A 14,619-nucleotide genomic window follows, 5' to 3' on the forward strand; every position below is an offset into this window, starting at 1 on the left:
TGTGATAATTTCAAACAATGTGATATCTTAGGCTGACAAGCATATGGTACTAGCAGAAAAAGACTGGCTAAGCAATTATTGTAAAAGATGCAGTATGTAATACGTCTGCATGCATATTCCTCTAGGATGGATATAGATGGAAGCATCCTACCTCATCCAGCTATAGGCACTGCATGCATATCATCCAAGGAAGCTAGGGACTGCAGTGGGAAAGCATTGGTGCTTTTCACTGTAATAGCATCAGACCACCAAAAGACCACAGCTATTATTTGTCTTCACTGAATCATACTGCTGTCTCTCTATTAATTAAGGCAGTCCCAGCTCATATTTTAACTTTCATGGTTTCTCCCAACTAATCTCCACCCCCACACATGCATTCGAGTCAGCCAACTCCAGTTCTATCATTGACTGGATACTAGCTTCCCATCCTCACAAATATCACTACCCCAAATCATTAACTGACTCTCTAAGTGACCACTTACCTATTAAAAGTACTCAGATTCTCCCCTCACCCCACCAGACCACATAAATACATAGAATGTCGCAAACACTCCAACTTCCATCCTGATGCCTTCAGTAGCCAGCTGTCCTCTGTTAACTAGTCCTTCCTAACTCAACTACCTGTAGATGAAGCCGTGTTAAAATTTAATTCCATATTTTTAAACATACTAAATTCCCTTGCCCCCATGCAAACCATTCAATCTAATGTTGTTAATCTTCTTCCCATTCATCACTGATGGGTTTGGTTCCGAGCCCTCGGAACCAAGTCGGCCTAATACCAAGCTCGTGCACACCAAACACTCTCAAGCTAAGCTGCTACCCACAATGCCCTTTTCCCAGTTACCTCAGATCTCATTTGCCACGCAGCCATATAGCAGCGTTTTACCGAGCTCTTTAGCTAAGTGTCATAGTTTTACAAATGTTGCTGTATTTTGAAACTTTTTTCTAATCTAACTAATTTTTCTACCCTATTTCCCTATCAAGCTCTATCCTTCGGGAATTCCTTATATCATCGTTGGTAACGCCCTCTCCTACCCTTGTGGTATCATTTGATACCATCGTTGGTATCTTCCTTTTCTGCTTTTTCTATACTTTCTAGCAGTAATTTGTTTGTTTTCTTTTTGTGTGTTGGATATGTCTGAGAAAAAAGGGACTTTGCGGTTCAAACATTGCACTTCCTGCAATGGCAAACTCCTCAACAATGACTTACACAATGATTTTGTCTATTGTCTGGAGGTTTCTCACCTCTCTCTGAAACCTCCTTGCCAGATTTGCCTGAGTTTTAGTCAGCAGATGCTGAATGAAAGAAAAAAACAAACTTATCTTGAAAGGCCTGTTAACCTCACCTTTCTCAGAGGCCCTTTCTGTGTCGGAGGTCTCAACCTTTCCAGTGAAGGACAAAAAATGTCCACATTCCAATCCCTCTTCACCGGCTGGTGATAAGGGTAAGTCCCACAAACACAAGGCCCACAAATCTTCTACTGAACACAAGATTGCTTCCTCGGCTCTGAATATTCCTGTTGCTTCTGTTCCGAGCTCAGCTAGAGTTGCTTCTTTGGACATTATGATAACTTCGACATCAGTGCCACCTTTGGCACAGACATCTATGGCACCAGTCATAACTGCAGTAATGAACACGGCTCTGACCTTATTGTCTTTGATAGTCTCAGCAATGACTTCACCTTTCCCCACACTGAAGACGGTTCCAACGATTTCCCTTGGAGCTGATAATAACCTCAACTCTTAGTGCCTCCTCGGCACCAAGTCTTTTCTCAACACCGTTAGTTCCTCTATTACCTGTTTCCAAGTTAGAGTCTTCGGAGCTGACATTTCAAACACCATGGACCCAGTACTTCCCCTCATTGGACCCGTTCTTAGGCCAGGCTTATAGCCCTTTTCTGGACTGGCCTGACTCCCCTTCGGGAGTGTCTGTTAGGTCCACCAGGAGTCTGTCTGAATTCAATGTGGTGCACCTGCTGGACCAGCTGTCGACAGCCAGAGGGATAACAAACATTCCTAAGACTCATCCCACTTTGGGTTTGGGTCTACTGCTTCCAGGACTCCCACTTATACTCCTCCCTCGGATCCATCGGTCCCGAGGCCCATAGCTCCAACGTCCTTGGTGGGAACCCTTTCCTCTGTGCCGACAGTGACCCTCACTGAGGCTCTGAGGCCTCCCCTTTGGGTTTCAGTTCCATCTGAACCGTCCCTTTCTCAGTCTCATGGTTGGGAGGTGGAACCTTCAGTTCTGAGCACGGTTCCAAGTTTTTTATCGGTTCCGTCCTCTGATCTGGGGGCAACACCTGCCCCGATCTTGCTTGAGGCGCCATCCCCAGGAGTGGGTTTGACTGAGTGGGGTGTGACCCCAGTTCCGAGATTGTCTTACTCTGTTCCGAGCTCCCATTCCTCTTCAGGCGAGACTGCTTTCTGGGTGATAGAGAGGGTGCTTGCTTCTGGAAGCACTCCTTTTATATTGGCTCTTCCCCCTGCTCCCTCTGAGCTACATCTACCATGGGCCACCTCCCAAGGACACCGAGAGCACAAGCCTCAGGAAACCCCCATTCAGGGTAATTTTCCTTCCGAGTCTTCAGACATTCCCACTGAAGAACCCCCTCGGAAGAAGGCATGTAAGAGGAAACACCTTGACTGTCTGAAGGAGTCTCTCACAGAGGATATGGACTATGATGATAGGGAAAAGTCCCCACGGTCTCCCCCCTGACGATGTCTCCTTCGGAGAGATCCTGGAAATTTTGAAACAGAGGGGTGGCTGGAAGCCCTCCAACCCTTCCTCGGTGGAGTCCGTCTTCCTGCAGGCTTTCCGCTCCCGGCCTTCTACTTCTTGGGTGACCCCACCTGCTGATGAGTTAGTCCAGCTCATTGTGCAGGGTGCATGGAAAAACCCTGATTCTATTGAGGTCATTCCCCAGAGACCAGACAAGATTCTTTCCCCACCAGAGGAGCATCCCCACTGGTCTAGAGGCTTGCCAGTAGATGCTATGGTAGTGGCGGTGGCCACTAAAAAGGACCTTGTGGAGGAAAGTCCTACTGTCCACTCGCCCATCAGAGAGTCCCAGGCTGTGGACAGACTAGGGAAGTGAGTTTTTGCTTCAGCAACCTTTGCTGTCAGGTCTCTGAATTACTTGGCACATTTCACGAGGCTCCAAATGGGTCTGATCTCCGAACTTTCTGGAGCCCTCGTGGGTCAAGTTTCTGACGGGGCATAAGACAAGTTTGCCTCTCAACTTGCCACCCTTGAGTCTGTCTCCACCTCACTCATGAGGTTGCTCTCCCATGCAACCAAAGGAGTGGCTAGAGCTGCAGGTGCAGGCTTAGTCATGAGACGTCATGCCTGGATGCGCATCTGTGACCTCATTGACTCCTTCAAGTCCTCCTTTTTGAACGCCCCTATTGACCCATTGTCCTTCTTTGGTTCTAAAGTAAAGGACACACTGACCAGGTGCGAGCAGGACGGAAAGACCTTGTCTGCCATTGGCCTACGTTTTTCCAAGCCTCAACTTTCTTTTTCCAGGAACCAGAGGAGTGAGAAAATATGGCACAAAAAATCTCAAGGTCCTTTCCGCAACACGTGGTGAGGATTCCCCTAGAGGCAGAGGGGGTTCCAGTGGTGGAAGACTCCCCTTTAGGGGCAGAAGGGGCCCCCAAAATCAAGACTCCAGGGATTCTTTCTCCTGGTGGTCTTATCAATGCTCCTGAAGGCAGTCGGGGCTCATTTTTCTCTGCACCAAACTGCCTGGCACTCTATTACAAATGATTGGTGGGTGCAGAGAATAATCTCCAGAGGCTATTACATCCCTTTAATATCACTCCCAAAACTTACAGAGAACCTTCCCGATGTTCCACCCAGTCAAATGGAAAAAGCAGCTTCAGAGATAAGAAAACTGTGTCAAAAAGGAGACATCCAGCCGTCCCCCCAGACCAATGCGGATCCAGTTTTTACTCAAGATTCTTTTTGGTGCCAAAAAAGACCAGGCACTGGAGACCCATTTTGGATCTCAGTCATCTAAGCTAGTCAGTAGTTCAAACCAAATTCCGCATAGTCACTATACAATCCATTCTCCCATTTTTATGGGAGGATGTTTGGATGTGCTCGATAGACCTCTGGGATGCGTATTACTACATCAAAATGGACAAATGCTCACTTCTGGCTAGGATCCAATCATTACCAGTTCAGAGCCCTACCATTTGGTCTCTCAACGGCCCCCAGTGTATTCACAAAATGCCTAGCAGCGGTGACAGCTCATCTGAGACGTCAGGGATTCCAGGTGTTTCCATATTTAGACGATTGGTTCCTCTCCTCCCCCACCAAGCATCTCCTGACCATACCTTCCACTACACTCTTTCACTGGTGGAGTCTCTAGTCATCATAGTCCATTGGGAAAAATCCAATCTACAACCTACCCAACAACTGAAATTTATAGGGGCAGTTTTCAGTTCTCGAACAAGCCTAGTATCTCTTCCAGCTCACAGGCTTCAGAGGTTAAGATTACAAGTACAAGTGATACTCTGTCAAAGAAAGGTGTCAGCAAGAGAAGTTCTCCTGGCTCTGGGGTCTATGGCTGTGGCCATTTCGATTGTTCCTCTGGCAAGATTACATATGAGACTGTTACAATGGCTCCTTTTGTCCAAGTGGTTGGCAAAACTTCACCCCTGCACTCTCAGATCCTCATCACCAATTCCTGCAAACAAGATCTTTTTTTTTTTGGATGAGGCCAGATGAAAATCTTTGGTGTCGCCCCTTCCAGATTCCTCAATCCAATAACATGGTGACCATGGACACTTCCCTGATAGGGTGGGGGAGCCATTTTCAGAGAGAAAGACAGTCCAAGGCACGTTGTTCAGCTTGGAGGCCAACTTGCATATCAGTGTTCTGGAGTTGAGAGTGGTGCTGTTGGCACTGCAGGCAATACATCTGCTCCTTCCATCTGGAACGATTGCAATTCAGTCAGACAATATGTTGTTAGTAGTCTGGTACATAAACAAACAAGGCGGGACCAAATCCTACCCCCTGTGTTGAGAGGCCATGAGAATTTGACATTGGGCGATAGCTTCAAATCACTTTCTTATAGCAATGCATATCCCGGGGAGCTCCAACGAATTTGCAGACAGGCTGAGCAGATGCATCCTCCTTCCACACAAATGGTCTCTCAATCCGATCATGATGGCAGAAATTTTCAGCCGTTGAGGCCAGCCTTGCTTCGGTCTCTTTCCCTCCCCTTCAAAGAACAAATGCAGCAGCTTCTTTGCCCTTTTTCCCCCAGAAGGGGAGTCTCTGAGAGATGCTTTGACTCACGATTGGCCCACGGGTCTCCTCTATGCTTATCCTCCAATTCCATTGATAGCCCTATTTTTGAAGAAAGCAATTCAGTTGAAATGCAAGGTGATCCTCATTGCCCCATTCTAGCCTTGTCAAGTGGGGTTCCCCTTCCTTCAGCCTCACCTATTATAACCTCCATGGATCCTGGACACTCATCAGGACCTAATCTCTCACCCCTAAGGGTTGACTCCCCCAAGTCTGTCCACTCTCAAGCTGACAGCTTGGTTTCTCCACTTCCGTTAGTCACCAGGCAGGAAATCCTCTCCTCACCTGTTCGCGATATTATTCTGGCCTCCCATAAGCCATCCACCAGAAAACTCTACAAAGATAAGTGGAAAAGGTTCACTGTCTGGTCTAAAGAACGGATGTTAGACCACTTCTCAGCTCCTGTATCTGTTATACTTCAATACCTTTCTGAATCTTTTGAGAATGGAGCATCAGCTTCTACTATTCGAGTCCACTTGGCAGCTATCTTCAATTTTCATAACGGTCTACAAGGTGTTCCACTTATCTCCACCTGCATTTGCAAGACCTTTCTCAAAGGAGTTTTCCATAGCAGACCTTCAGTCAGGCGGCCTGTAGAGACATGGAATCTCTTCTGGTATTACAATCTCTCTCTCTCTACCCCCTTTTGAGCCTGCTGCAAAATGTGACCTTAAATTTCTATCATGGAAATCTCTGTTTTTGTTGGTGGTCACATCAGCTAGATGGATATCGGAATTACAAGCCTTATGCATGAAGAGTCCATATTTAATCTTTCATAAAGACAGAGTATCTCTTCGTACTAATCCATCTTTTTTCCCCAAAGTGGTTTCTGATTTCTCAGTCAACCAGTCCATTGAGGTCCCAGTGTTTTTCCCAAATTATTCCAATAAAGGAGAATACTGTCTACACTCATTGGATGTACATAGACAATTATGTTTTTACTTGGATAGGACTAAATCTTTCTGCAGGTCGGATCAACTTTTCATCTCCTTCTCTGGACCAAAAATGGGATGTGCCATATCAAAAGTCACTTTATCAAAATGGCTTAGAGATTGTATTACCTTTTCATACTCACAAGCAAATGAATCTAAACCTGTTAATATCAAAGTTTATTCAACGAGAGTCATGGCAACTTTGTTGCTTTTCACTCCAGAGCTTCTATGGACAACATTTGCGCAGCAACCATTTGGGCTAAACCCCATACTTTCATCAAACATTACAAATTAGACATGGTCTCCAGGGGAAGAGCGGCCTTTGGCTCAATGGTTCTCAGGGTTTTCAAGTAGTTTGGGATTCTGTCCCATCAGTGATGAATGGGAAGATTAACAACATCAGATAAAGAAGTTATGTCTTACAATAACGTTTCATCTGTGTTGTTGATCTTCTTCCATTCATCACATCCCAGCCTCTGTCCCCCACCAATGGCTCCTGGTGGAGCTTACGGGTCCTTGTGGTGTTTCAGGGTTTCTGCGCAGAAATGGCCCCTGCCTTTACTTCTATATGTTGCATGCAAACTTGATCTGAGGTAACTGGGAGAAGGGCATTGTGGGTAGCAGCTTAGCTCGAGAGTTTTTGGTGTACGCGAGCTTGGTATTAGGCCAACTCTGTTCCAAGGGCTCAGAACCAAACCCATCAGTGATGAATGGATGAAGATCAACAACACAGATTGAACGTTATGGTAAGACATAACTTCCTTTTCCATTGGCTTTCACAAGCTACACATTCTTTAATGCACAAAAGAGATTTGCCTGAAAAACCTGGTCCAAAACCAAATCCCCATCCCACCTACAAACTTACAAGGAACTTCGCAACCTTACCAAAAAACATGTTAATAAACATAAACAGAACTTTTGACTCAAACCACACACACAACTAACCCCCAAAATTCTGGAGTTCCATAATGCAAATACTTGTAAACCCACGACATCCAACCCCTGCTTATATACTATACCCAAGGAAGCTACATCCATATTTAACTCCTACTTTATAGACACCATTAGTATATTGATGCAAACTACCAATTTTGACATCATCTCTTTACCTACCTACCAGCCCAAACTTAATAACATTCTCTCTCTTACACCTGTACCCGCAAGCTGTATAAAACACGCACTTCTTAAGCTGAAACCGACAACCTCTTCAGCCGACAACTTTCATCCTTCTTAAAGATAGCAGCTAACTCACTAGCCCTTCCTATCTCTATTCTTATCAACCATTCAGTAATGGAATCCAAAATGCCCTCTATTTGGAAACAATTCTATAGCTTACCAATTCACAATGGAGGGAACTCTACCAAACTTTCTAACTATAGGCCATTAGCAATTCTGTCCCCCTTTTTCCAAAATTCTGGAGAAGTGTGCTGACAAACAAATCCTGGGCTAGCTAATCCAAGAAAACTTACTTATCCCGACACAACATGGCTTCCTTTCCAACCATAGTACCACAACAGCCCTTATTTCCTTCACTAACACTATCTCACTAGCTAGAGATAACAACAAGCTTGTCTCCTGCCTCTTCCTAGACATATGTACAATCTTCTACAATCTCTCCTATTCCCTGCTCCTTGCCAAACTCTCTGACCTAAATCTTTCAAGCTCAACTATTTCCTGGTTCACCAGTTACTTCGCTGACAGACAACAGTCTGTCAGATGGCTCTCTTCATTATCCCCACCTGTCCCTATCAAGCTGGGAGTCCTCCAAGGTTCAGTACTAGGCTCCCTACCGTTTAACATCTTTACTAATTTCATACATACATCCTGTCCACAATCCTCATTCATGCAATACACGGATGACTATACAGTCATCACCATCTCTGATAACCTCTTAGATCTACATTCCCTCACTCAAAAATCCTTCAGTTCTTTTGAAAGCTGGCTTTCCAATAACCTGCTAACCTTAAATTCAAAAAAGACCAAACTCATACAGTTTCTTCCTAAATCTCTCAACTATTTTAAACCTTCTTTCTCTGTCTCATTCCTTAACAATACCACTGTTACAGTTGAATCACACACTAAACTTCTGGGAGTCATCATGGATGACCATCTCAAATTCCACCTGCATGTGCTCAATTGCAGCAAAAAAAAAAAAAAACTAGGTCTGCTCTACAGAAATAAAGAATTCCTAACTAACGAATGCCATGCCTCCCTTTCTCATGCCTACCTCCTCCCTAATCTCTTCTACTGCTTACAAATCCTGACCAACCTACAGACCCCTTTCAACAAAACTAGAAGCAACCTACAATAACGTTGCCTGATTTGCTGCTAATTAAGCCTTTAAATCCCACCACTGTCACTCTCTCAGGACACTAAACTAGTTATAATTTCCCCAGCAACTGCTTCTCTCTCAACTATTGATTATACCTTCCATCCTTCATAAGCCCTCCTTCTGTCCTGCCATCTCCTCACTTGTCTCCCTCTACACCCCTCCCAGGATGCTCAGAAACACTGATCAAAATCTACTAGTAATCTACACGCCTAAAATAACTATTGGACAAAACCTCTACAGTTGCTTTCTTTTCCTCTTCTGGAACAAAATTGCCCTGGCTATTAAAAGCATAAGCCACATACGACAATTCAAAATTGCTCTGAAAGACTTTCTAAAAAAATAACTGGCCATGTCTCTGTAAAAACCCTCCTTGAAATTCCTAACCTTACCTGACACCTAGCCAAATCACCACCTCTGACCCTATTACATAACCCCACTTCTCTAGCACCTCTCTTTCTGCCTTACCTCTCCCAACTCTCCTTCCTTATCCTTAAGCTTCTAAACTCCACTCCCTCTTGGTTAACCTGCTCTGTCAGTCCTTCTTTTCACTCCATGCTACTAAACCCAATTCTCAAATAGTTCTTTACTGTATATAAAATTTTATAACAGCGTCAGTTGTCAAAATGCTCTGTGTATTCTATACACTACCTGTATAAAATAATTTCATAGCAACCTACTCTCTTAAGGTGCATAATAAACTATTGTAAATAATATTGTCTGATTTTAAGTGCTGTCTGAACTTAGTGTTACATACTGTAACATTTAGTTTTAACTTGTCTTTCAAACATTGTTTTTCACCTCTTTTATTTTTTTCTCAATTAAAAACTCTTGACTTGTTTATTACTGTACTGATCTGTTATCTTACTATTATGTGTTTCAGTGTATTATTATGGAACTTTTCTCCCCGGGCCTCTGCTGAAAAAGGACACTAGCTCAGTAGTAGGACTATCCCGGTCAACAAATGTCAAATAAATAAATAAATAACATTTCCTCTATTGAGGAAATGGAGACCCACTTTTTGAAGGATAACATAGAGTAGCCAGCAGATGTGGAGAGAAATGAATAGTTCCATCTGAGTGAATAGGTGGACTGTACCTCCTTAAACTTAGCAGGTGACTTTTCAGAATATTGTTTGAATGTACTTCTTGATTTTTTTCCCATAAAAGAAAAGTGGTACTACTCATCAGAAAAGAATGATGCTCAGGACATGAGGCTAAACCCAAGTTCTTCTGCTAATGGTACCATGTGTATATGTTCATGATTTTAGTGTTTATCCATTGAAAATGTATGTTTTCTCCTGTGGCACTACTGACCTTGATGTTCATCCCAGGAAACTAAACCAAATGATGTAGGTAATGTAGTGAGACCTGAAAATGCAGGAAGGTTACTTTAATGTCATTTTGATTAAGAAATCTTAAGGACTGCAAGCTGCTAATTTCTAACCTAACCACATCACTATATTTTTCAGGCTTTGCCATACGTTGCACTTCTGATAGCCATGCTGTTCTTCATCTATGCTGTTATTGGCATGCAGGTAATAGAATAATTCTACTTCGGAAATGAAAACTAACATTTTAATGTATTAACCACTGTTAACAGGTGTCAGTAAAGTAATCTTTAGCTCTGCTACCATAGAAGACATCTGTTTAAAAATTAAGTTGACTGTCCTCAATGGGAACCACTTGTATACGTAGAGAAATTGTGCTGTTTTACAAGTAGAATGTGTATTATGGTTTATATTTTATTCTAGCTCAAGCAAAATGCTTCATAAGTGAATATTACCAACTCTTGCAAAATCATTCTGTCAACCGTTTTGCATGCTGCATATTATTACATCTATCACTAAAGACATCTTTCAGGTGCAGAAGAGGAAATGAAACAGTACATTTAATTACTTATATATTCATAAAACATGTGTAATAAAATATGCACAGAACAGTATTACTAAATGCAGCTTCTAGATATCTACTAGGCAGAAATCTGGGAAGCCTGTTGTTACCAAGGAGAGTGCTATTAACTGTTTTAGTTTCATAATTGTTTTTCACATTCTACTGTCTCAATTTGATTTTAAGTATTTTTTGGAAAATAAAAAGAACTGTTAATGAGTTATTAGCATGGTTATTGAAAATTTGCAAGATGACAGTAAATAATTGTTTTTAAAATATATTTACAGATCTTTGGAAAAGTCGCCATGCAGGACAATACACAGATTAATAGAAATAACAACTTTCAAACTTTTCCTCAAGCTGTGCTGCTTCTGTTTAGGTAACGTGTGTATCTGTTTATTGCTTAATGACTGTATAAGAACATAAAACTGTTACCACAGTTTTTAAGCACCTTTATTTATGTCAAACTTGATATGAAAATAAACCATTTGTAAGCATCATTTTGACAAAAATGTTTAAATTTAGAAGGTATATAGTGGAGTTAGTAGAACATTATATCTCAGATTTGTTTTTTACAATGATACTTTTGTCCTGATATCTACTGAATGGAAGATTTTATGATGTATATTACAAGGAACAGAATAGGACAGTGATTAAAATTATGCACAAAAAAGTAGTGACTTGGGTTTGAATCTTAGTTGCCCTTTACTCATTCCATCCTGTACAACAGGAGGCTAATTCATTTCCTTATTATTCCACTTCTTCTTTCTTCTAAGCCAGGAAACCATTTGCTTCTTGAGACCTTTTCTCTAAATTTCTGAAGTCACACTTCATAAGATTTGCAGTTTCTGGTAAATGATGTGAGTTGCAAAAATATGTAACATATGAAAGCTGTTCATCAGACAATGGGCTACACACTGATTTTAGTATTGAAGGCCTGTCAGTACATGCTGATTTTATATTGCAGTATTAAGAAAGAAAAATGAATTTCTGGATATTTTAAATAACTTAGTTGATCCTCGAACTATTAGAATCAAAACAAACAGTGCTCCCTGGCTGACAAAAGAAACTAAACTATAACTCAAAACGAGAGACAAAGCCTGAGCTCAATACCAGTCCAGCAAAACCCAAACCTCCCTCGAGTCATATCGTCATCTAAGAAACAAAGCCAAGAAACAGGTCAAAAATGATAATAAATCTTACTACAGTACAACCCAACAAAAATACCAAAACAATCCCCAAAAATTCTGGGCTTCTATAAATCAGCTGTTAAAGCTAGGTCAACCCAAAACCCCAACACCATACAAATTCTTCAGACAGTATAGTCACACAATTTAACATCTACTTTATAAACTGTACTAAAATTAACTCAAACCAATAACAATATCCTCTAGCCATTCCCAAAGTTCCAGAAAATACTTCCCACACTTTTTTCCTCAAAACTGTAAGAAACAGCCCCTTGAAAAACTACTCAATAAACTTAGGCCTACTCCTTTCACTGCTGACAGTCTCCCTTCTGAATATTTCAGGCTAGCTACTGACATAATCTCTTATCCAATTTCTGTCTTAGTCAATTGCTCCATAACAGAACAGTACATTCCCAAGAGTTGGAAAATTTCCTACCTCACCCCATTACATAAAGGCGGTACCTCTACTGACTTCTCCAATTACAGGCCTATTGCCATCTTATCTTCACTATCCAAAATTCTGGAGAAATATATCCATTCCCAATTCATGCCTTACTTATTTTCCAGTAATCTTCTAACTAATTCCCAACACAGCTTTAGACCCAACCACAGTACCACTACAGTTCTGTTAAGCTTCACAAACTCTATCAGCCATTTCAGAAACAACGGGCATCTAGTCTTCTCCATTTTCCTTGACATGTCCAAAGTTTTCCATACCGTCTCCCATCAGAAACTTCTCAATGAACTTTCATCCCTTAAACTAAGCCACTCTGCCCTTACATGGTTCCATAATTACTTATCTGACCCATCAGCAGGCTGTAGAATGGCAACAGACACTCTCTTCTACTTCCTGCCCCATTAGGCATCCACAAGGACCCATTCTAGGACCTTTTTAGGACCTTTTCTATTTTCCATGTTCACCAACAAGCTTCACACTGCCACCCACTAGGCCACTACCATACAATACTCTGACAACTCCATACTCATATGCACAGCCCCTTGTCTTTCTAAACTCCTAGAAGTAACCCAAAACTCCTTTACAGAGGTAAAATCTTGGCTTTCTTATACTCAGTTAATCCTCAGTCCCAGTAAAACTAAACTTATGATTTTCTCACACAACAGCTCTTCAGGCCTCCTGTTCCCTTCATGATACATTCTTCTAATAACACAAAAATTAAACCTGTTTCTCACACTAAGCTTCTTGGTGTTACAGTCGATAACAAGATGAGCTTTCACAAAAGCATTACCCTAACTATAAAAAAAAAAGTTCACATTAAATTTAAGATTTCTATACAGGAGTCAAACCCTTCCTCATCAACTACACAAGACAGTCTATTGCCAGAGCACACCTAATCTCAACTCTGCTTTATGTCTCACCCATTCTCGCTAACCTGCACAAAACAAACCTGGCAAAACTAGATGCCTGCTAGAACAAAATTGCCAGATTCATCACTAACTCTCCTCATAGATCCCATCTGTGTACTGCCCTATGCCAACTAAACTGGCTTGAGCTCTCCAATTTCCTTACATACACCCAACTTACTATTCCCACAGCATGCTTTACCTCCCAGACAGGTGTCCTGCACTCTGCAACCTACTTCAACCCTAATCTAATAAAGGACTACTTAGATCTTCTGACAAATTCCTCTCACAAGTCACAAAACCAAACAACTTTTCTGACGATTCTGTTTACTCCAACCGCATTGCCAGAACATGAAACTGAATCCCCCAAAACATACTTACCACACCAAATCACCTACGGTTCAAATTTCTCCTATCTAATTCTTGGCTTTGCTCCTGCCTTACACCTGGCTGATTCCTTCATCTTCTTCCTGCCATCTTTATAGGCTTTCCTTCACTACACCTTACTGTTGATCTTTACTTGCTCAGCCTGATAGGAGTCTCTCTTTCTCTTCTAATTCCTCTACTACAATCTCTCTCTAGGTCCCCTGTCTATTCCACTGTGCCTTTTCCTTCTACTGTTTCTTTCTGAACTTCTCTACTACAGCCTACTCTAAGTTTACTTCTGTCTTAGTTAACTTTGCTTACTACCATCTTTTTCTTGTATAGTTAACTGTTCTGTCTTTTCTTGAATATCTTATTTTTACATTGTTATCCTTGTATATACCACTACTTTATGAGCTTATGTATTGTATAATTTATTTGTAACAGTTTTTTTTTTCTTTCTGTTTAGGGCCCCCCCCCCCCCCCCCGGGCCTCCACTGAAAAAGGGCCTGTGCCCAGTTGGACTTTTCCGTTCAACAAACATTAAATAAATATATAAATAAACAATAAATAAAAATTACTAATATTATGGTCACACAAAGTGTTACATCTCTAGATAGGTGTGCAAGATACATCCAAGATATTAGGAGAGTTGTTCTGCTGTTCAAGAGCTTTCCAATGATGTATAACAAGAGAGGGTAGTATACTGCTGTTTTGTGGTATTGCAAAATCTATGCAAATTATGCATGCAATATTTTCGTGCTATTTCAAAAACAATGTTACTCTACAAAACCATGCATGTTAGATAGCAAGTATCAGTGGCAACATCTACTGCTTACAGACACTTCCCCCCAGCATGACAGTGTCACACTGCAGTTTGCATTATTAATGTTAATATGGAGTATGTCAAATTTTGGCAAGATTTTGCTAACGCTTCTTAATAACTGTAGCCCTTTACATTCCACACTGGCAGTTTTATATGCATGCTTAGAAGATGTCACCATGCTGCCTAAGTTTTACCAGTATATCAGAACTCAATCTTTGAAAATACTGATGCTTGTTTCGGGGTATAGATAAGTCTCCTGTAAAGATTAGTATGCTCTTACAAGGATACACAGAAACTCTCCTTTTTCTGATTACTGTACTCTTGAAGGAAGCAATGAGTTTTAAGCAAGTCACTTAATTTTATAGTGCTTTTATCCAGCAGAAAATGACATTTTGGTATTGCTTTGTCTAC

At 41.5% G+C, this 14,619-nt stretch overlaps 1 protein-coding gene across 1 annotated transcript in view; it reads left to right on the forward strand.

The window, feature by feature from the left end:
- Positions 1–14,619, forward strand: part of CACNA1D (calcium voltage-gated channel subunit alpha1 D) — a 5,051,180-nt gene that overhangs the window by 3,880,131 nt on the left and 1,156,430 nt on the right. Inside the window, exons 32-33 of the mRNA XM_044077483.1 lie at positions 10,053–10,118; positions 10,758–10,849. Coding sequence (XP_043933418.1) covers positions 10,053–10,118; positions 10,758–10,849 — 158 coding nt within the window. The remainder of the gene's footprint in view (positions 1–10,052; positions 10,119–10,757; positions 10,850–14,619) is intronic.

This window comes from Protopterus annectens, chromosome 7.part0 (genome assembly GCF_019279795.1).
Source record: "Protopterus annectens isolate FY-2018-M chromosome 7.part0, PAN1.0, whole genome shotgun sequence".
NCBI lineage: Eukaryota > Metazoa > Chordata > Ceratodontiformes > Protopteridae > Protopterus > Protopterus annectens.